The 24472-nt window shown below is 37.7% G+C and overlaps 1 protein-coding gene across 3 annotated transcripts in view; it reads right to left on the bottom strand.

Moving 5' to 3' along the window:
* Nucleotides 1-24472, bottom strand: part of LOC146406294 (uncharacterized) — an 840349-nt gene that overhangs the window by 21688 nt on the left and 794189 nt on the right. For 2 of the 3 annotated variants that reach the window (XR_014808996.1, XR_014808994.1), the window contains one exon: nt 17192-17295. Coding sequence is in view for 1 of the 3 variants with exons in the window: in XM_084966342.1 (XP_084822468.1) it covers nt 22840-22880 (41 nt within the window). In the remaining 2 variants the exon portion in view is untranslated. Of the gene's footprint in view, nt 1-17191; nt 17296-22810; nt 22881-24472 lie in introns of those variants that run through there. The other variant, XM_084966342.1, reaches the window with a different exon arrangement.

The raw sequence follows: 24472 nt of genomic DNA, 5'->3' as shown, positions 1-24472 counted from the left end.
AATGCTGGAGAAGGTGTGGAGAAAAGGAAACCTTTCTTCACTGTTGGTGGGAATGTAAATTGGTACAACCACTATGGAAAACAGTATGGAAGTACCTCAGAAAACTACATATCAAAATACCATATGATTCACCAATCCCCTTCCTGGGCATATATCTAGACAAATATTTCACTCAAAAAAGATATCTGCACCTGTATGTTCATTACAGCACTATTCACAATAGTCAAGATATGGAAACAACCTAAATGTTGTTGGACAGACAAATGGATTAAGAAAATATAGTACATAGACACAATGGAATACTACTCAGCCATCAAAAAGAACAAAATAATGCCATTTACAGCAACCTGGGTGGAACTAGCAATTCTCATACTAAGTGAAGTAAGCCAGAAAGAAAAAGACAAATACCATATGATATTGCTTACATCTGGAATGTAATATATGGCACAAATGAACCTATCTACAGAAAAGAAACAAACTCATGGACTTGGAGAATAGATTTGTGGTTGCTGAGGGGGAGGGGAAGGGAAAGGGATGCACTGGGAGTTTGGCATTAGTAGATGAAAACAATTGCATCTGGAGTGGATAGTAATCAGATTCTTCTTTGTAGCACAGGGAACTATATCCATCCAACCACTTGTAATGGAACACGATGGAGGATAACATGAGAAACAAATATGTGTCATTTTGCTATACAGCAGAAATTGACAGAACATTGTAAATCAAGTATAATAAAACCATTTTTAAAAATTAATAAATACCGTGTGGCCCTTCTGTTTCAGAGGCTTTGAGGCAGACTGTTTCATGTTTATGCCACATGAATGAAATTTGCTCCTTAGGAAAGTTCCCTATTGGCCACTGTTTAGGGGCTCAGCTTCTTATAGGGCTGTACCACTCTTTTTGAGTGGCTCTCTTGAACTAACCTAGAATTTCTTTTTTTTTTTTTTTCTGTATTTTTTTGCTATTTCTTGGGCCGCTCCTGCGGCATATGGAGGTTCCCAGGCTAGGGGTCGAATCGGAGCTGTAGCCACTAGCCTACGCCAGAGCCACAGCAACGCGGGATCCGAGCCGCGTCTGCAACCTACACCACAGCTCATGGCAACGCCAGATCGTTAACCCACTGAGCAAGGGCAGGGACCGAACCCGCAACCTCATGGTTCCTAGTCGGATTCGTTAACCACTGCGCCACGACGGGAATTCCTAACCTAGAATTTCTTAAATACATGTAATTTGTTCCCCACAGGACATCCTGCAATGTCTGAAGGCATTGTCGTGCTACTGGCATTGTAGAGCACAGAGGCTGGGGAGGATACTAAACATCCTACAAGGCACAGGGCATCCCCCCACCAAAAAAGAACAGATCTGACCCCAAATGCCAGCAGTACCCATTTTGAGAAACTCTGTCCCATTTGGAATTTTGACACCTTATTGCTTTTTCATTCCTGCAATAAAGTGCTGATGACCTCGAGAGTTAAGGCAAGACCCATTGGGAAAACCTCCTGAGAGGCCTCCAGAGCCCAAGGCAATGCATCCTGCGTGCCATCACCTCCGTGTCTGGCATCAGGAAAAAAAGCTCATTTCTCAGGGCTTCTTCTGCTCACTGGTTGCTAAAATGAGGCTTTGGGGTTAGATGAGTACATTTCAAAAGATGTACTTCTATGTTACATTATTTTGTGAAGACTCTATAGAGGATAATATTAAAAGCCAACTTTCCCAAGTGCCTATTACAGGATGGGACATTTCCAAGTGCTTTTGGGGGACTACTTCATCCCAAGATTGCAACATGCTGACATAGTGACTGTTATTTCCCACCATTCACAAACTCCTAGGAAGACTGGGTAATTGCCAAGTTTGCCTACCTCCTGGGTGTAGAGTCAGCCTGATTCCAGAGTCTACACAAGGAGCTGACATGAGCATGCCCTCCCCAAAGAGAAAGGACCCAGAAAGGGATCAAACTGGAAGAACTACTGCCCTCCCTCACCTCTGTTTCATCTCTAGCTGCTTTATCTCCTCCTGAGGTTCCCTGTGTGTGCACGCTTAGCATGGGCCATTAGTTGAATTAGAGTTTTAAAAAACCACTAGCTATGTGATTCCTGGACTTTTTCCACTTTTTGAGATTTTATTACTTGATGCTTCCAAAATGGCTAATCCAAAATAAAACCTTTCTGAAAGCATGAGCAATAGTAAAAATAATGATAATTCAAAGATAGCAATGAAAACAACTAGATGTTATTATATTCCTAGGAATAAAGACAATCTTGGATCATAATGACTTTTTTCCTGAAAACATATAAAGCTTATAACCAATTTAAGAACGTGGGAAAAAAATACAAGTTTAGGAAAACTGGTGAACTTGGAACTGAGTATCTGCATTTTAAATGAAGTCCTGGCAACAGAGATTCAACTACAATGTTCTTTTAAATACTAACCTCCCCTAGTGCATTTTAAATTGATTCAATTTACAAAAATTCAATGTCTACTCAACTTTTCAAATTTCATCTATTACATACAATGGAATACACCTGCAAGAGCTCGTTTATCCTCCCAATACCCCAATTTCTCCAAAAGCATTATTTCCCACATTTTTGAGAGAAACAGAAAGATAATGCAGTATCTTGCATAAGCAGAGGACTAAATGAATGCTATTTGATGAGAATGATTCATAGCAATGGTGTGGATCACTAAGACAATGGTAAATGTGAATCATCCATGATCTGAAAATTAGAGGCAACTTTTTATTTGGAGAATAGAGATCTTATTTATTACACTCAGCTACTATCATGGTAACTGAGTATTATAAATGGTGTATCCCTTTCCAATTTCTTCCACGAGATATCAAGACCTCACCATCATTGAGAAATGATCATATTAATGCATTCTAACATTAAGTATCATCATAATTTTATTGTGATTTACTGTGGCAGACTGCTGGTTATTTACTCAATAGCCTTTCTTCCTTACCACATCCTCTTTTTCCTAGCTGGCAGAGCCTGTTTCTACTGCAAGGGCTGATAAAGAAAGTTAATTGCTTCTTTTGCATCCAGGGCACAGGCAAAACACCAAATAAATACATCAGGAGAAGTCTAGAAGAGGTTTGGGAAGGAAACTCTCCCTGTCTGTTTCCTTTAGATGTGGCTATGTAAAGCTGTGAACACTGGGACAAAGCTATCCTGCACAAGTGGTGGACTAAGTCAAATAATGAAAACCAGTATTTTGAGAGAGGCAGACCAGAGACACAGAAATACTCAGGTGGACCAAATCTTTGTGAGGGGTGTAGAAACATGGCTAAGTAACCATTATCTATAATGGTTAATACAGATGGATTATAGGTGGATAAGAAGATTATCTATACAGCCGATACTGAATTCTTATGTCACAGTGTAGTTATTATTGATGTTGCCCTCTCTGGATATTGAATTTCATCATGACTTTTTATTGTTGAATCCCTAGAAGCAAGAACAGTACCTGTAGTACCATGAATCACAATAAATGGCTTAAGTGAAGGTTGAATCAAAAACAAAAGGAAATCTACAACAGCCAAAACATGAAATCAAACTAAATGCCCATAGACAGATGAATGAATAAAGAAAATGTGGTATATTATATATAATATACAATGGAATATTATTCAGCCATAAAAAGAATGAAATGATGCCCTTTGTGGCAACATGGATAGACATGGGTATTATCATAGTACGTGAAGTAAGTCAGAGAAAACAAATATCATCTGATATCACTTAAATGTGGAATCTAAAAAGATGATACAAATGAACTTATTTACAAAACAACCACAGACTCACAGACATAGAAAACAAACTTATGGTTACCAAAGGGGGATAGTGGGACAGGGAGCAGAGATAAATTAGGAGTTTGGGATTGAATTTAAAATAGATAAATAATAGGGAGCTACTGTAGAGCACAGGGAACTATACTCAATATCCTATAATAACCTATAATGGAAAGTATCTGAAAAAGAAAAAAAATATGTATATGTATATGTATTACTGAATCATTTTGCTGTACACTTGAAACTAACAAAACATTGCAAATACTTCAGTAAAATAGTCACTTAAAGGAAAATGAAACAAAGAAGGGATATGATGAAATATGGCATTAGAAAATAAGAATATATATATATATATATACATATGACTGGGTCACTATGCTTTATACCATAATTTGATACAGTATTGTATATCGACTATAATAAAAAAATTAAATTAAAAAAAAACAAAGGGAAATCATACACTGACCAGTTTCTTCAAAATGACTGTCCTCACTAGTTCCTTTTATTGGTCAGTAAGAAAATAGAAGATAAAAATTATATAATTCTAATAATGGAATAAAAATTAGAGATAAGCTATAGCATACAATTGTTTTTTCAGTGCTTTTTTTCAACAGCCAATATATTAAATAAGTAGAGTTAGAGAATCAGCCTTAGATTCTCAGGACAACTTTGTTACTTTCAGTCATGTGATATCCAGCATGGTGGCCCCTCTGTTGCAGATTCCCAATTGTCAAAAAGGAATGATAACCTCTAAGGTTGAGACAAGCATCAAATGAGAAAGCATGTATGAATACATTCTAAATATATAAGTATCTATGAAAAAAAATCTTACTAACATAGCTAGATAACGGGGTTAATTCTGTTTTAACATGAAACTCAAATGGCTTCACATTTTTATTTCTTGCACAGAGGGTGTTATTCAATACATTCTGGTACAGAGGGTGTTATTCAATATATTCTGGTACAGAGGGTAAAAACTGGTACAGAGAGTGAAATCAGGCCAGAATAACCTATCTACAAAACAGAAACAGACTTACAGACGTGGAGAGTAGACTTGCAGTTGCCAAAGGGGATGAGAGAGGAAGTGAGATGGACAGGAGTTGGGGGTTGGTAGATGAAAACTATTACATTTAGAATGGATAAATGTATATTTAGAATGTACATTCTACATTTAGAATGGAAGTCCTACTATACAGCACAAGGAACTATATACAATCTCTTGGTGTAGAACATGAAAGATGACAATATGAGAAAAAGAATGTGTGTGTGTGTGTGTGTGTGTGTGTGTGTGTGTGTATGACTGGGTCACTATGCCATACATCAGAAATTAACACAACACTATAAATCAACTGTACCCTGATAAAAAAATTAAGTGATTAAGATAAGAAAAAAATTTTTTTTAAAAAAAGAAAAAAGGAGTTCCCATTGTGGTTCAGCAGGTGAAGAACCTGATTCTGTCTCTAAGAGGATACAGATTGGATCCCTGACCTCACCCATTGGGTTAAGGATCTGACATGCCACAAGCTGTGGAGTAGGTTGCAGATGCAGCTTGGATTTGGTGTTGCTGTGGCTGTTGTGTAGGCCTGCAGCAGCAGCTCTGATTCTATTCCTAGCTCAGGAACTTCCACATGCCACAGGTAAGGCCATAAAAATTTAAAAAAATAAAAAGACTATCAGGTTTTAAAAACTGAGTCTTCATCCTTGAGGGGAACTACATTTCTTATTGCTAATGATTTGGCTTCAAAGGGGTAGCTGAAACATTTTCTCATGTATGCTAGGAGGGACAATTTTATGAGAAACATGGAGAACCAGGCTGGGCTTTGGATACCAGGAATAGAGGGTATGGGAAGAGAGAAGGTGGTGAGGCTGGGGACATGGGAGAAGGATGTAGGGGACTGTGAATTTCAGAGGCCCCAGTTAAGAAGGTGATCTGGGAGTGGCCCAGTGACCTGAGGTACACCAGGTAGATACAGATCTCACCAGTTGACTTCATGTGATTAGAAACTACATAAGGCTATAAACCAAAAACTCTGCCAACCAACTGCTCTTTATGTGAAATGATCTTTGCATTATTAGATCCCAGTGCTCCCATTAGCTGCTGTCCAGTAAAAAAAACGCCCAGAACCTGACAGCTTTTCACTCTTTTCTTGCCTGGCAACACTGAGAACACTGGCCCCAGTGCCCTATGACACACTAGTAGGGCCATAGGGAATCCCAATCATCTAAAAAGAAAAAAAGAAAAAAAATGATACAGAGGATAAGCCAACTCTAAACATAAGGAATTGAACTGAGTGAACCCAGGCTGGGTCAATGGAGAAGGCATACTACCATTATATTAATGTGACACTGCCAAAGTTTAGCTTTAAGATATATAACTGGGGGTCAATGGGTTTTAAAAAATTAGTAACAGTCTTATTGATTTCTTCATTTTCTGAAATCTTATTGTACTTAAAGTGAACATCAGATTATTTAGCAGTCAGCCTTTCTTTGTTGATTATTATTTGCACAAATCTTTTGGGTTTTGTATCCATAGGCACTATCAAAGGCCCTTCTTTGGCTTCAACATGCACCAATGACTTACTAAAACTCATCTCCTGCCTATAAAATGAACTCCCTTTTTTAAAATTTTTTATTTATTTTCCCCAACACATTATTTTTTTTTCCTACTGTACAGCATGGTGACACAGTTATACATGCATGTATACATTCTTTTTTCTCACATTATCATGCTCCACCATAAATGACTGGACATAGTGCCCAGTGCTACAAAGCAGGATATCATTGCTAATCCATTCTAAAGGCAATAGTCAGAGAGAGAATTAAGATGGCGGAATAGAAGGACTGGAGCTCAACTCCGCTCCTAAAAACAACAAAATTCACAACTAAAAGCTGAGCAATCCCCACTCAAATAGACCGGAAACCTTAAAAAAGATACCCTACTCCAGAAGAACAAGAGGAGGCAACATCAAGAAGTAGGAGGGGCGATTTTGCGACATAAACAACCCCATACCTCCTGGGTGGGAATCTCCACAGACTGAAAACTAACTGGTTCACAGAGAGAGACTCACCTACAGGAGTGAGAGTTCTGAGCCCCACATCAAACCCTCACGTGTGGCGATCCGGCACTGGGAGAAAGAGCCCCTGGAGCATCTGGCATTGAAGGCCAGTGGTGCTTGAGTGCAGGAGCTGCACAGGACTGGGAGAAACGGAGACCCCATTCTTAAAAGGTGCACACGGACTTTCACGTGCACTGGATCCCAGGGCAAAGCAAAGTCTCCATGGGAATCTGGGTCAGACCTGACCACAGTTCTTGGAGGACATCCTGGGAAAACAGGGGTGAATGTGGCTTGTTGTGAGGGAGGGACATTGAAGGCAAAACTCTCAGGAATATTCAGCAGTCCTGCCTTTCTCTGGAGGTGGCCATTTTGGGAAAATCTGGCCACACCTGTCAGTCAATGCTGAGAAGCCCCAGGGCAAACAACAATCCAGGTGAGATCACAGCCCCACCCCTCAGTAAACAGGCTGCCTAAAGACCCCTCAGGCACACAGCTGCCTCTAATCTCATCTAGGGACTAAACCCCACCCAACAGAGGGATTAGAATCAGCTCCACCTACTAGTGGGCAGACATCAGCCCCTCCCATCAGGAAGCCTACAGCAAGCCCCCATACAGACTTCAGCCACAAGGGGGGCAGACACCAGAAGTAAGAGAGGCTATAACCCTTTTATCTGTAGAAAGGTCACCACACCAAAAACCTATAAAAATGAAAAGACAGAGAACTATAACTCAGATGAGGGAGAAAGGAAAAAACCCAGAAAATCAGCTAAGCAATGAGGAGATTCTCAGCCTCCAGGAAAAAGACTTTAGACTGTTTGATGATGAAGATGATACAAGACATTGGGAATAAACTGGAGGCAAAGATGGATAACTTAGAGGAAACACTGATCAAAGAGTTACAAGATATAAAACTTAAACAAGAAGAGATGCAAAATACAATAACTGAAAAAAAAATTCACTAGAAGCAGCTAACAGCAGAATACGGGAGGCAGAAGAACGAATAAGCGAGGTGGAGGACAGATTAGTGGAAATTACAGATGCGGAAAAGAAAAGAGAAAAAAGACTTAAAACAAATGAAGAGAGTCTCAGAGATCTCTGGGACAATGTTAAATGCAGCAACATCCATATTATAGGGGTGCCAGAAGGAGAACAGAGAGAGAAGGGGACAGAAAAAATATTCCAAGAGATAATAGCCGAAAACTTCCCTAACATGGGAAAGGAACCACTCACTCAAATCCAGGAAGCACAATGAGTACCATATAAAATAAACCCAAGGAGGAACACCCCAAGACACATATTAATCAAACTGACCAAAATTAAAGACAAAGAGAAAGTCTTGAAAGCAGCTAGGGAAAAGAAACAAGTAACATACAAGGGAACCCCAAGAAGGTTATCGGCAGAATTTTCAGCAGAAACTCTGCAGGCCAGAAGGGAGTGGCATGATAAACTCAACGTGATGAGAGGAAAAAACCTCCAACCAAGATTACTCTACCCAGCAAGGCTCTCATTCAGATTTGAAGGAGAAATCAAAACCTTCACAGACAAGCAAAAGTTGAGAGAGTTCAGCAACACTAAACCAGCCTTACAACAAATACTAAAGGAACTTCTCTAGGCAGAAAAGAAAAGACAGCAACAGGAAACAAAAATGCCACAAATGACAAGGCTCACCAGTAAAGGTATATATACAGTAAAGATATGAAATCATCCATGCACGATTATACCACCAAAATCAGAAATCATGAGAAGAGGTGGGTACAAATGCAGGACACTGGAGATGAACTTGCAATTAAGAGAACAACAACTTAAAACAATATTGTATACATATAGACTCATATCAAAACTTCAGAATAACTGCAAACCAAAAATCTACAATTGATACGCAAACAAGGAATCTCTGAAGAAGAAATATATCTCATAGTAAATAAGTGCATAATCCACCATGAACGGGGTCATTTGACATCATTCTTGGAATGCTGAAGTCTTCTTACATCTGGGACATATAGTAGACACTCAAAAATATTTCCTAAGGACAAAATCTTTCCTTTCTTGGCTTCTAACCTGGATTTTCTCTAAGGCCAAAGACCATGTCTTTTTTCCCTAATTCCAACCCCTTCCTCCCCATATCTAGCAGAGAGCCTTGCTCACTGGAAGAACTCAGGACATGTCTGAGGAACATTAGTCTATTTCTTCTTTCTTCCTCTAACATTTACTGTAGAGCTTTCCATATGGCAGCTGTTCAGTAAATACTTGTTCCAACCAGCTGACTCATTGTCATACAAACAATTTAAACAGTGCTTCAAAAAAATAAAAGCCATACTAAAAGACTTAGTTATTCAGGTGAGACTAAAGCAATATAACTAATGGCATTTTTCAGCCAGATCCTTCCATAGATGAGGTCACCACAAGGCAGAACTGCTCCCTGGATGTGTCCTAGCACTAAGCTAGGACACACCAAACAGCACTGTCTATTTCACAAGGTCTGGTTCTGATAGTGTGTCATATAGAACAGGATGGAAATTCTTTTTTAAATATTCTGTTTTCCCCATCTTATCACAGATTCCTCTGAAGCATGTATTCTTTACAAAACAGTGTGGTTAATTTCAGGTACATAAAATCTTTCTAAAAATTAAGAAGATTTTGTTTAGCCCCCTCAAATGCTTCCCCAGGCATGTCCACTATATCTCTCCTATGGTTATCATTACCTAGTCTAAATTTATTAGCCCCCAGACCAACCTCTATTGTTTAATTTAGAAGTTCTTAATATTTGTAATCCTTTAGAGACTGTAAAAATTCAACATCAATTCTTCATGATAGTTGCAACAAGATAACAAACTAATTCCTTAAAAAGTCTGGGATGCAAGCCATCAGGCCACACCATTTGGATCTGAACAAATTTGTCTTATTTCCCCCACCCCTATTATTTCCTCTCATGAGGTACTGTTTGTCCATAAATTCCAATGAGCTAAATATAGCAAGTTTTAGAATTCCATTTTACTTTCAAGGAAATGTTGAAGATTACATGGGTTTCAGGGGATGATCTTTTTGTTTTTTGCCATGCATGGAGAAGTTCTGGGGCAAGGATAAAACCCATGCCATAGCAGTGACCAGAGCCATTGTAGTGACACTGGATCCTTAACCAGTTGAGCCACCTGGGAACTCCTCTAAGACTTTTTATTTTTTACTTTTTTCTTGCTGTTTAGGGCTGCACCACAGCACTTGGAAATTCCCAGGCTAGGGGTCTAGGTATAGCTGCTGGCCTATACCACAGCCACAACAACACAGTATCTGAGACTTGTCTGTGACCTGCACCACAGCTCACGGCAATGCTGCATCCTTAACCCAGTAATCGAGGCCAGGGATTGAACCCATTTCCTCGTGGATACTAGTACAGTTAGTTTACTGCTAAGCCATGATGAGAACTCCTACTTATTTTTTAAATGAAAGCCTCTCGAATGATAATGAAGAATACTAAAGAATAGATATTTTAATGCTTTTGCTTTGTAAGATTTCAAATCTGTTTGCTTCTGGATATTTACCTCCTTGGTTTTCATTTTTAATTGCCCACTTAGTGGAACAATCAATAATCCTGAAAGGGTGACCTGCTAGCTGCATAAAGGTATTATTTTACACCCCATTTCCCTCTGTAGTCCTTGGATACAATGGAGACAATGATTAGTTTTTATTTCTGCTGTTGTTAAGACTTTAAGTGTCTGAAGAAATCTAAGCAAATAATACACAATGTAAAATAAATGTAATTATAATCATATATAGGCATGCATACACATAATAAGAGCTTTTTATAGCAGCTATTTTGTAATTAATTTATTGTGACATGAATATTGAAGAAAACAGTATGGCCTTAAAAAATATTAATTTAGAGAACAAATGCTCTCATTTCATGACATCAATAGACTAGGTAATATTTGATAAGAGAAAACCTAGGAAAACCTAAGGGAATTTATTTTTTCCTAAAGTATTTCAGGAAAAAAAACAAACCAACCTGTAGTTCCTGTTGCAGGGCAGTGGGTTAAGGATCCACCATTGCTGTGGCTGTGGCAAGGTTGCAGCTGCAGTTTGGATTTGACCCCTGGCACAGGAACTTCCATGTGGCAAAAAAAAAAAAAGGAAAAAAACACTGCAGTTTTTGGACTCCCCATAAAAACTGATAAAAACTGATCCCATAGTTTTGACTGTCTATTCTAAATCATTTAATAATTTGCTACTACTTTATTAAATTAATGCATTATTCCATTACGAAAATGGTTTGTGAATAAAGATACAGTGAAAGCTAATGGCATAACAGAAGACTTTATTTGAGAATGTCATAAGATGCAATATTATATTCACTTTCAGGCTAAAGTCTAGACAACAGGGAGCCACCAAAAGTCTCTAAGAAATGGCATATGTCTATAAGACTTAAACTTCTAACATATCATTTACTGTTATATGACAGACACCTGAAAAGTTTCAATTCAGCATGTACTAGAATGTATCTGACACACCCTTTTCTAAAACACTGAAACCATTTCCACTACTCTTTCCTCCTTTCTAACCAGACACATTTTTGGCCAACTAGCAAGGTTTTTGCCCTTTTTGTGATAGCCACCCTTGGCCTTAGGAAGGTTGACTATTGAAAGCTCCACACTTATGCTCATAAACGCTGCTGGGGTGCAAGTATGAAAATGTGATGGAAGCCTCACCAAAGGATTCATTCAACCTGTGTTTGATCACACTACAGGGTTCCACCCACTCCTCTGGGTGCTGGAGGCTACAGTGAACACAGGAAACAAATCCCCACCCTCACGGAGCAAAGGAGGGGCTGTCTTTCTTTCTTGTAGATATTGATATGACTGATCTGAAACCCACAATAGCAGTGACCATCTGAAGTTATGGAGATGGATGGAGGAGGACCAAACTGGCACACCAGGGTGGCAGTGAGACAATACAGTGAAAGACTCTGAGTCCTAGGTGACAAAATTAGCATCCAAAAAATTCATGGAGAAGCCAGATCAAATTGTAATACTCTTTGCTTAAAGCTTCCCCAAAGTCCTTCTCAGTCACATTAAAAGCCTAGTGTCCTCTCACTGGCTCATGGGGCCTGTCTGGTAATCTCTGGGCTCTTCTCATGCTTTACTCTGCTTCTGCCACATCAGCTTCCTGGCTGTCCTTTGCAGACATCCCTAGATTATGCACCTTAGGCGTTCTTATACTGTTTGCTTTTTGTTTGTTCTGCCTGAAATCCAACCTTCCCAAACATCTGCATATTTCTTCAAGAATCTTCTCAAGCCTTCTGTTATCAGTGCGGTCTGCAGACCCCTACTGCATCTATTATTACTAACACTCTATTGAAAATGGCACATTTGCACCATTTCAGTGAGGTAACAATGCTCCTCACCCCATTGTACATTCTCTTTTTGTCCGTAGAACTTAGAAACTTCAAATATGCGGTGTAATTTCCTTTATTGGCTGTATTATTTAGAGTCTGCATTTACCACTATTAGAATAGAATTCCTAGGACAGCAGGAATCTTTGAATGAAAACCGGATGCTTTGCCGGGCCGTTAGAAAAGGGTCATTAAATAATTACTGAATTAAATAAATTAATTACATTTTTTTAACTTTTTGCCTAAATCATCACCTAAAGTATTCTAGCTGAGAGCAAGCACATGGCAATCTTTACAAATATGAACAAGTGCTTCTCTCTCCTAAAATTTTCCTCTGCAATTTCCCGTCATTTATTCATTTATTCCCAGAAATGCATGAAGTTATGTGGCTGCATAATAAATTAAGATGGCTCATTTTTTCTCTTATAATCAGTTAGAAAATAAAACCACCATCACACACATTCCAGTATCGTCTGCTTTCTGCTGCTGTTTTTGTTTTGTTTCGTTTCGTTTCTCTTTGGGGCACTGGACTGTACAAGAACATATGTGTAACTTGAAATTTTAAAATTATTAATTAGTTCCATTGTAGTATTTTTTTAATCTCAAACATTTGAAGAGAGTTAACTCCTCTAGTATAATTCATTCAAAATAATTTATTTCTGTGGGTTCATTGGCCAGAATAAAGCAATCCTGTCTGCTTAGAAATGTCATCTGGACCTGTCCATGTATCTCAAATCCATTTATTACTGTACTTTGGAGATGTAGCTCCAACAACAACCATATCAGAAACTTAGGCTTTGAATAATTTCAGCAAGGTTGACAGTTCACTTGTGCCTTGAAATGAATGTGCACATCAATCCTGAAGACACTTTAGTATACTGTATGTCCACGTGCATCAAAATAGGAAATATGTTTTATAACACGGCATTCCTTTTTATTTGTGAGACTCTATATTTTAGGTTGTGTCCCTCCAAGATAGATAGGATCAGAAGGGTCGAGAAAAGAGTAATAAAAACTGTTAGAGATGGGGAATAGAAAAGAAGCTCAAAGGAAACAAATAAGTATATATATATATGAGGACCTTGGTAAGACAGGAACATGTACTAGAGGAAATAGATGTATTTTTAAAAGAATCACTCATAACAGAAAAAAAAATCTGCTTACAAATATTCTGGTTTATAATGATTTCCTCCATCCAGAATTCATTGGTGATAGATATTTTCCAAAGCACACGCATAACCAAAATGGACTCTCTTTATGTTGTCTTTCCTTAGGTCATATCAACACATTCTGATAGAATTTGACCTTGATCAGCATCATGGTCAAAGCTGAGTCCCTAAAGAACCTCTTATCTCCAGTGTGAAGTTTGCATATAATAAAAAATAGCACTGATTATGCTTTTTCATTTTATATCTAATGATATTTCAAATTATCTGAGTTTGAGATTCTTTACAAAAATGAGTTTGTGTATTTCTGTATATAGACACACAGAGAACCACGGAAAATTAAGTAAAATAGCAAGTTTAGACAGAGGAATGTTAATCTAAGTATATATAGGGAGTTCCCACTGTATCTCAGTGGTTAGTGAACACAACCAGCATCCATGAGATTGAAGGTTTAATCCCTGACCTTGCTCAGTGAGTTAAGAATCTCTCAATGCTATGAGCTGTGATGTAGATTGCAGACGTGGCTCAGATCCTGTGTTCCTGTGGCTCTAGTGTAGGCTGGAAGCTACAGCTCCGATTGGACTCCCAGCCTGGGAACCCCCATATGCTGCGGGTACAACCTAAAAGACAAAAAGACAAAAAAAAAAAAAAAAAAAAAAAATATATATATATATATATATATATATATATATATATATAGGCTGTTAGTTACTATACAGCACACATTCTCAATGGGTCATAATAAATTATTAGCGGGTAAAAAAATAACAACATGATACATTAACAGATACACAGTATCTGTGGTATTAAAATTTCCTGGGAGGGTACCTAATTAGATGCTTAGAAAAAAATACACCTAAAAAGGCTCCTTTTGGAGGTGATAATGAGGAGGCAAAGGGGATGAAAAACATTGGTGAATAGCAATTAAATTATTGAGTTATTAAATTATTGAGATTGAGTAATAAAATCTGTACTAAAAGATTCTTGTAAGGAAAAACAAAATAGGAAATGTTATAAATGCCCAAATTAACACAATGCATGAACATATCTAATTCTATGTGAAAGAAAACTTTTTTCCTAATTTTGTATAACTGAAGGTTCTTCTGTGTGCCTATATGTGAGCAGACTTTGGATGAGTTATATTTTTAGTGGCTTTTCTGTGTTTCTTTCATTTAATACAATGTCAAACTGCCCATGGTGGTGGTGTATAGCCAGAGGAGGTGAAAACAGGACAAGATAATTCAAGGGAAGAGCTCTGGGTTGGCCGGGCTGAATCTAGAGCTAAAAGACAGATCTTAGAAGTGAAGGAAATGGACATTCTTCCAGTGATTATGTCCAAGTGCTATTTCTTTAGGCTGAGCACCTAAAAAACTCTGTTGGTGATCAATTTGAATGTATATACATATGTGTGTGTGTGTATGTGTGTGTACATATATATATATATATATATATATATATATATATATATATATATATATTCATTTTATGGCTGCACCTGTGACATATGGAAGTTCCCATGTCAGGGGTTGAATTGGAACCTCAGCTGGGGCCTATACCACAGGCACAGCAACACAGGATCCAAGCCACTTAGGTGACTTATGCTACAGCATGTAGTAACGCTGGATCCTTAGCCCACTGAGTGAGGCCAGGGATCAAACCACATCCTACTAGTCAGGTTCTTAACCCATTAAGCCATGATGAGAACTCCTGAGTACATATTCTTTTATGAGAATCTGAAATGGAAGTATGTAGTGTCTCATAGACCTTTTTTCCCCCCAAATCAAAACAGTTTTTCTTTTATTTGATTACATAAAACTCATGGAAAAAAAAAAGATTGGAGTTCCTATTGTGGCTCAGTGGAAACAAATCTGAGTAGCATCTATGAGGATGCAGGTTCAATCCCTGACTTTGCTCAGTGGGTTAAGGATCCAGTGTTGCCATGAGCTATGGTGTAGGTTGCAAACGTGGCTTGGATCCTGTGTTGCTGTGGATGTGGTATAGGTTGGCAGCTACAGCTCCAATTCAACCCCTAGCCTAGGAAGCACCATATACTGTGGGTGTGGCCCTAAAAAGACAAAAAAAAAAAAAGCCTATAGTAAAACATTTTAATAATCCAGAAAAGCTATATGAAAGAAAATGTCATCTGAAGTCTCACAATCCTGAGATATTCATTAGTATTTTGGTACTCAGCCTTTCATTAACCTCTCTCATTATAAAATCTACATATTATATTTGTACAGACATACATTAATCTTTTCATTTTATAAAGCATTATCTTTCCATATGTGTGTATATATATGAATATATATTGTGTGTACATGTATTTTTGTATCTATATGCACACAATAGTGAAGTTGTAGCCTCCACTTTATTTTTAAATCATAGGCGTTCTCTTGATTCTACTTTATTCTCATTTTAAAAAATACCAAGCAGAGTAGTAGGATTAAAAATTTCTCATTAAATTAAATTCATTCTTTAACCAGTAACATCCCCCCTACTCATGGAAATGGGACCACCTCATCCCACACTTAAGATCCTCAAAAATAATTGATATAGCTAGGGATCATTTCCCCCTTGCTTCTTGCTGTGCATAGCAACATTATAGACCTAACAAGAAATTTGGTTCTCATGGGGAGTGTTAAGGGTCTCACTTGATGTGGAAACCATGTCCTGTACATCTGCGTATACCCAGTAGCACTCTTGACACACAGGAGATGCTCAGTAAATCAAGGAGATGAGAGAAATGAGTAAAGTCTCCCAGGGGAGGCCATGGGTCTACATTAATTATGATGTAGAATACTGACTTTTTAAAGTACTAACTAAATGTCTCATATTTGTCAAGCTCTTGAAATCCAGAAAGGTAAGTTTATTCCCAGACAGAGAGACTTTTCTCTCTTGATTCCACAAATCAACATTGGCTAGATAGGCAGGAGGAGCTCTAAGAAGAGATCAGCAGGACTATAGTTCAGTGACCCTGAAATAAAACCTAACCCATAGGTGAGGAAAACAAAACATATCCACACATTCCCCACCAGGAAACTGTCTTTGATCAGGGACTCATGACCAGGCCCAGTAACAGCTGAGTTCAAATTTCTATTGATTTCTTACCAATATGGAAGGGCCATCAAACACAACAACACAGAAATACTTGAAGATAGAACATTTACATAAATCTTAATCTCTGATTGTCATTCCAGTTTTGCTGCAATAGACACATTTGGATCATTAGAGTTACAGTTAATCATTAAATTCTGACTTTTCATTTGGATATTTATGTGTAGTATAGCACACAGGAATTTTTTTGTTGTTCTAATGTTTATCTTTTTCAATTTATATTTTGGATATGTAAGGAAACTGGAAAAAAATAAACTTCAAACACGTAACTGAGAATGCACTTCATTTTCATGTCTACTTCTGAAAGAATGCAGTCAAAGGTTACCATATAGATATGCTGAATTCTTCCCAAAGTTGTTTAGTTGCACATTTCTGAGGTTTAATAAGATGACTTATGTCTTGTCTTAATGTAACAATACTGTGAGAGGGATTTTCTATCAGCTCTTCTTCAAAGAATTACAGGGAGTTGGGGAAACACAAACTGCAAAGGTACCATTAGGTCAATTTCAATCCACTAACAGAAGAACTTACATAACTCTGCCACATAATAGACTGCAGTTTCAATTTTAAATATGTTCTTTTATTAGGCATGATTCTGTCTCATCTCCTCCAACTCCCTGGTAAAAGGAAATACTTTGATGTAAGTAATGATTTCTTAAGACGACAGAAAAATCTACTTACAAACCTTATTCCTGGGAAAGACACTGAGGTAGCTGAATTCTTGGAACCTGGTGATTCAATAGGTATCTTCTTTGTTGTTCTCATTCCAAGTTGCCTTCTGAGAAGACCCTGAGACCGTGAAAGAATAGCTTTGTTATCTCTTACAATTTTCAACCACTGCTTTTTTTTCTTTGAAGGATTATCTAGTTCTTGGAAAACAAACAGTGCTTCTGAAAGTACTATTAGGGAAAACTAATACTTCTCTGCAGTTTCCTAGAAGTTAGCAGAAATGTTTTGAGACCCAAGGAACTGCAGAGAAGCACTAGACAAAATTGCCTTCTCCATCATTCCTTCCAGCCTCTATCAACTTCCCAATCATCAGACTTCCTCTTCCCATCTTCAAAGTCTCTATACACATCTACCTCATACTTGCCCTGCTACATCTCTTCCCTTGCTTTAAATCAAGGATTAGCAAACTATCTGTTTTGGAAAACACAGTTTCATAAGAATTCAGCCACACCTGTTTGTTTACATCTTTTCCATGGCTGCTTTTATGCTACAGAGCTGAGCAATTGTGAAGGAGACCATAAGACAGAAAAAGCCAGAATTAATTACTGTGTGGCCCTTTTCAGAAAATGTATGCAAGTTCTGCTTTAAACAAATAGATCCCCCCACTCCAATTTGGAGATTTTTTTAGAAATTCAGTCAACTAACTCTCTAGAGTATCAGCAGTATTTCCTTTCCTTTTGGATTGTAAGTTCCTATAGATAGAAAGTTTAAGGTTGTATTTTTTATTAAGAAAGCTATTTTAGAACATTTTTAGTTTCACAGTGAAGGTGAGTAGATATACTCACTAATACTAAGCTTGGCTCCAAATTCATGTGATTTTTAGAGAATAAAAAGCTAGGAAAAATAATTAACATTAAAAACAAGAAAAAAAATAAGCAAGCAGACAAACAAACATCTATGACCCCAGATCTCAAGGTCTTAGAAGATGTCCTAAAAGATGCTTTCAATATGGTCAATATCCTTATGCTACGAATATAACCTTCCTGTATTCACAAGTGAAAAAAATAACTCATATAAAGCTCTAATGCTATTACAAAGCTCAGTAATCAAAACAATGTGGTACTGATACAAAAACAGATATGCACACCAATGTAACAGAATAGAAAACCCAGAAATAAACCCAGACACCTATGGTCAATTACTCTTTGACAAAGGAGAGAAGAATATAAAATGGGAAAAGGACAGTCCCTTCAGCAAGTGGTACTGGGAAAACTGGACAGCTGCATGTAAATCAAGGAAAGTAAAACACACCCTCACACCATGCAAAAAAATAAATTCAAAATGGCTTAAAGACTTCAACGTAAGACAAGACACCATAAAACTCCTAGAAGATAACATAGCCAAAACATTCTCTGACATCAACCCTACAAATGTTTTCTTAGGTCAGTCTCCCAAGGCAACAGAAATAAAAACAAACATTAACCAATGGGACCTAATCAAACTTAAAAGCTTATGCACAACAAAGGAAACCATTAAAAAAAAAAAGACAACTTAAGGAATGGGAGAAAATAGTTTCAAATGATGTAACCAACAAGGCCTTAATCTCTAAAGCATACAAAGAACTTATACAACTCAACAGCAAAAAGAAAAAACCCATCAACCCAATTGAAAAATGGGCAAAAGACCTGAATAGACATTTCTCCAAAGAAGATATACAGATGACCAACAGACACATCAAAAAATGCTCAACATCACTAGTTATTAGAGAAATGCAAATCAAAACTACAATGAGCTACTACCTTACACTGATCAGAATGGCCATCATTAACAAGCCAAGAAATAACAAATGCTAGAAAGGGAATGGAGAAAAGTGTACTTTCCTTCACTGGTAGTGGGAATGTAAACTGGTACAACCACTATGGAAAACAGTATGGATGTACCTCAGAAAACCAGATATAGACCTACAATATGATCTAGCAATCCCATTCCTAGGCATATATCCAGACAAAACTTTCAATGAAAAAGATACATGCACCCCTATTTGCATTGCAGCACTATCCAAGACATGGAAACAACTTAAATGTCCATCAACAGATGAATGGATTAAGAAGATGTGGTACATATACACAATAGATACTACTCAGCCATAAGAAAGGGCAAAATAATGCCATCTGCAGCAGCATGGATGGAGCTAGAGACTCTCATACTAAGTAAGTCAGAAAGACAAATACCAAATGACTTCACATACAGGAAAATAATATACAGCACAAATGAACCTATCTACAGAAAAGAAACAAACTCATAGACATGGAGATCAGATTTGTGTTTGCCACAGGGGGAAGGGAAGGGAATGGGATGGGATGGGGCTTGGGGGTTAGTAGATACAAACTATTAGGTTCAGAGAGGGTAAGCAATGAGATCCTGCTGTATAGCATGGGAAACTATATCTAGTCACTTGTGATGGAGCATTATGGAGGATCATGTGAGAAAAAGAATATATATGTATACACACACACACACACACACGTATATATGTATATATATATATATGACTGGGCCACTTTTCTGTATAGCAAAAATTGACAGAACATTGAAAATCAACTATATTAGAAAAAATAAAAATCTTAAGAGAATCAATAAAAACTAGAAGGTAAAAAAAAAAAAAACAAAAAAAAAACAAACAAAAAAAAAAAACCTCCAATGCTGGAACATCTGCCTGAAATTATTTGCCCCACTACTTCAAATTCACACCTGTATACATGGTAAATCCTAACTCACTCTCTTTGAATATTTAAATTTGGAAAAGGACATACCTCCAGGAGCTTCCTTTAAAAATCTCTGTGGGTTGGCTTAGGGTCAGTTAGATTTGGGGTCAAATTCTAACTCTTTGGTACATTACTTAACCTAGTTAGGCCTTAATTTCTAACAGAGGAAAACTACCTATCTCATCAAGACAGTTGAGAAGTTTAAACAACATAAAATGGGCAGAGCACCTAGTAGCTGACCTCATTTAAACAAAGAAAATAATTCCCAGATCTTCTTCAATGCAGAGCAACATTGTCTTAGGGAATCTGTAAGCTGTGAAATGGTATAAACCCAACTCAAATTAGTGATGCTCAACAGAACCCAGGTCTAGTCCATGTACATCTTACAAAACTTCACTTTGCCAGTGCTTAACAATACCTGGCCAGGAGAGATAGCTAGTGAGAAAAATCATACGATTGAGAGTATAACAGAATAAGAGTGGAATTCACATATTTTAATAAAAACAATGAGAAAAAAGAATACAGAGAAGTAAGATGGTTAAGGATTTTATTTTGCCACTAAATGTTCAGGCAGTTTTTGGATATTCTGGTTTTTGTCTCCAAGATTTTTCCCAAGATTAGATGGTGTTGTAATGTCACCAAATAAATAATGCTTACATTCTGGCTCCACAGATGAGTGATGGCTTCTGACTAGAAATTGAATGAACAGTTTAATGGTAGTTCAAATAGTAGCAAATAGTTGTTTGCCAGTTTACAATCACTTATTCTCATTCTCTCTCTGTCATTTTCTGAGCTATGTTGCAGTTAAGAAAGCTGTCATACAAAATGAAATTGGCTTTTTCAGGCAGAAAACAAATGTACTCTGGCTGGCAGACTGGCATTTAATCATTCAGTCTCTTAGCGTCATTACTGTGCTGCTAGCATAAAACATCTCGCATCATTTATGGAAGAGTAGATAGGCTGTGAACACTGGGCCCTTACCAACCTCTGCAGGAATATGCCACCGAGGTCTTTGTTGTCACTCCAGAAAGTAATTGTTTTTGATATGAAATCTGGGTTTATCAGCAGTGGCAGAAGGAGAATGCCTCTTGGGTAGGGACTCCTGGGTTCCCATCTCCTGGTTTGGTAGCAAATGTCCATAAGGTATTTCTTAGCCTTTGGCTTGATTCATAGCATCCCCCTCTATGGCTCAGGGATTGGAAGCAATTTAAACTTCAAGTCTTCTGTGTTCCTCTCTAATCACTCACCTAATTTATAAACTGGTTAACAAATGAAGACTGCCTTCTTGTAAGACTGAAAATAAACATTACTCAAATTTGGCATTCTCCCCAAACACCAGGCATGCTTATTGACATTCAGGCTCCCCATATGTATGACTTTTATAATAACTCCTTAGAATACAAAAGTTTTCGACTTCAATTGCTTCTCAGTAGAGGGCTAACAATACAACACTAAACTTAGTTGATGGAATATAGGTTAAGATCCTCCTCTGTCATTAGGCTACCTATACTGTTAAAATTCTTCACATTTCCACAGTGTATTCAAATGTTTTCCCAGTGAATTCCATAAGATCCTTTTAGTATTGAAGGTAAGAGTGAAGAATGTTCTCATTCCTTTCTCCATGCTTTGAGATTTGGGGAGTTCTTTGTGAGGAGCCCAGGGTATAATTATCAGAGATTATAAACATCACAGTTTCCATCACATCTATCATTTGGTTCGGATGATTATCAGATGTCCTATATTTCTTTAAAAATATAAATTGATATTAAAAAGACAAGACACATTGGCATGGAAGAGGACCAAAAATTAAAAAGAGACTAAACTGGAATCCTTTAATTTGGAGAAAATGTAAGACAACTGAATTTATTGTTAGGAAAACTTACTAAGAATGTATCAAATTGATTTACAATGTTTCCATTTATATGTCAAAAACATTGATGCAGTCTCAGGAGCTGGCACTGGCTTAAGAGTCTTTGGAAATAACTTGTGTGTTTTAGGTAAATAAAGAGCAGCTGCCCTCAGGCCTCTGTGCTCTTTTCATTCTTCCAAACAAGCTTCATCCAATCTTCGAAACCCAGTTAGATTATCCATCAGAAATATTAGAAGTCAAACTCTTCTAGAGCAGTCTGTACTGCAAAAAACAACCTCCACTTTCACCTTGCAAGAAGTATCAAGATTAATCAATGCCAAGTTTGCGGGTACATTTGTATCTCTACTGAACGGCACCCTACAGAGCTCTCTAAGTCATAGGAAATAAGAGAAATACCAAGAATGTTTTTACAGCAGAATGTGAAGAGAAATGTCTTACTCACCAGTTCCCACAACCCAGCTGCAGGAACTCAAGTTAGAACCATCATATATATCAAGGATTGATAATAGATTATTTGCTTCTGGTAAGAAATAGAAACAGAAAGGCCGGGGGAAACATAAGCTAAAACCAGTTAAAATGAGATATTTGTGTTATTCAAGTGTCAGGCAGAAACTTACACCCATGCAGGGTTTTGTAAATTGAGGGGCATCTCTGCATGTCAGGGCCATTCTTTCTGCAATGGTTACATCTTTCATCTTACAGTCATGCAACCATGTATGGATCCTTGTTATTAGATCTTGTTTTATTTCCACTCCTTGTGGGAAATTATTTAATGCCATTGTCAGAGGCGACAGGGCTTGGAACGTTTTAATCTTATAAAACATTCTCAGTTACACAGGGTAGTCTGTTTTTGGGTTTCCATTGTTATCATGAATGATAAGGGACCCATATGCACACTCCTTTCAGTTTGTTGTATTAACATCCCTAACACCTGATATGGTTTTAACTTATTGTCACATATCATGTGTCTCTACAGTTAGCAAGTACCTTCTAAACTTACCTCTAGAAGGACATCCATCTGTCTGACTCTTATTGTGAAACAGCCCTTTGAATGGTAGGGTGGGAATGAGCTGTGGAGGAAGCACAGTAATGCTTCAAGTGGAATACCAGTTAGGATGGAAGACACTACTGTAAGAGAAGAGGGATTGGATTAACAGGAAGAGATAGGGTGGCAGAGAGCAATACAATGATTCCCAAGGTTTTGGTTTGGGCAAATGGCGAAGCTGCTAGAGCTAGTTTCCTAGAAATTATTTGGTGGAGTTAATTGCCACACCATTAATTAGAAAACAGTCTTTTCACAGATGACCCAAAGCAAGTTATTTTTCATTTATTCATTCATTCCTTCATCAAGTCATTCGTTCTTACCTATATTGCATACCTACTAGATTCATAGAAATCCCTCAGACTAAAAAGAGAAGGGAGGCATTATCTCTGCTTTCAAGACTCTCACACACTTGGGGGATAATTGACAGGTGCCCAGAATCCTTTAATCCACTGTGAGGCAGGAGGACTGTGTGCTTGCAACTACCTCAGCCTAGAAGACACAGGCGTTACCTCTACTGAGGTGAGGAAAGAGGACATGGGGATGAGGGGAGAAGGGTGGTGGACAAAGAGGCAATAAGGATGACTCTCCAGAAGAGAGAACATTTAAGCTGAACCTTGAAGAGGAAGAACTTACAAGAAAAAAAAAAATGAAAGAACCAATTCTGGCAGAGGATAGAAGAGGCAGAGAAAATTTCAAAGAGAATCCCTCCTCCTCTACTTAGTGTCTCAACCCTCCCTTGTGACATCCTGATGCTACTGGGTTTTGTTGCCTTCAATGCCATGATCTTTCATCTTAGCATCCACAAAATGGCACCCATTCTATAGATTAAATCCCCACTCAAAACCTTGATTCCTTCTCACCAACATATGACAAAAGGTTTAGACCACTCTTTCATTACAGTGTATTTTGCAGTGGGTTCAGATTGAAGTACAGGCTTTCCACCTGGAATATCAAGGTAGAACAATCTCTTGCTTGTGCTTCAGGTTTGTCTTGTCAGGAAAAAAATACACAAAGCATAAACTGCTGTCATACAACCAAAGAGGAAGGGAGGCTTATTGTATTCAATGAAATCAGGGAAGTCAGGTCAATTAAGATTTACAGATGAATAGACTGGAGGGGAAAAATTACAGTGGGGACAATGTTCTGTCCCAGGAAATGTACAGTTTTTCAAGGACCTTAAACAAAGAAAAAAAAAAGAAAGAAAGAAAGAAAGAAAGTTAGTCAACAGTGCCTGGCCACAAGCAAAGAAATGATAGCTCTTTCTTAGTGGCCTTCTCAGAGCCCTGTGTTTGGGGACTACACATTTGATGCAGGAGGAATGAGTTAAGATTAGTCCTGTGCAAACAGAGTTGCTCTGAATTTTCTTACCATGCTGATACTATGATGAAGTTCATGTATGTGTTCGAGCCATCAACAGAACAAAAGAGCTGTCCAATGTCCTGATTTGACTCTCAAGCAATTAAAAAAAAAATCCACCTTTTAGCAATGTTCTGGAGAGAAAACTGCTTACATGTTTCCAAAGACATAATTGGCATTATAATTCTGGGGTGCCTTCTCTTCCCAGCAGGTATCACTTTACTTATATCAATAATATACCACAAGCATTGAGCTGCCTTA

Source organism: Sus scrofa, chromosome 1, assembly GCF_054392235.1.
Source record: "Sus scrofa isolate SSC_HxYL_T2T_F1_AM1 chromosome 1, Sscrofa_HxYL_maternal_Yorkshire_Landrace_v2.0, whole genome shotgun sequence".
Classification (NCBI taxonomy): domain Eukaryota; kingdom Metazoa; phylum Chordata; class Mammalia; order Artiodactyla; family Suidae; genus Sus; species Sus scrofa.
Note: the sequence above shows the minus strand (reverse complement) of the source record. Positions and strands in the feature narration are given on the sequence as shown.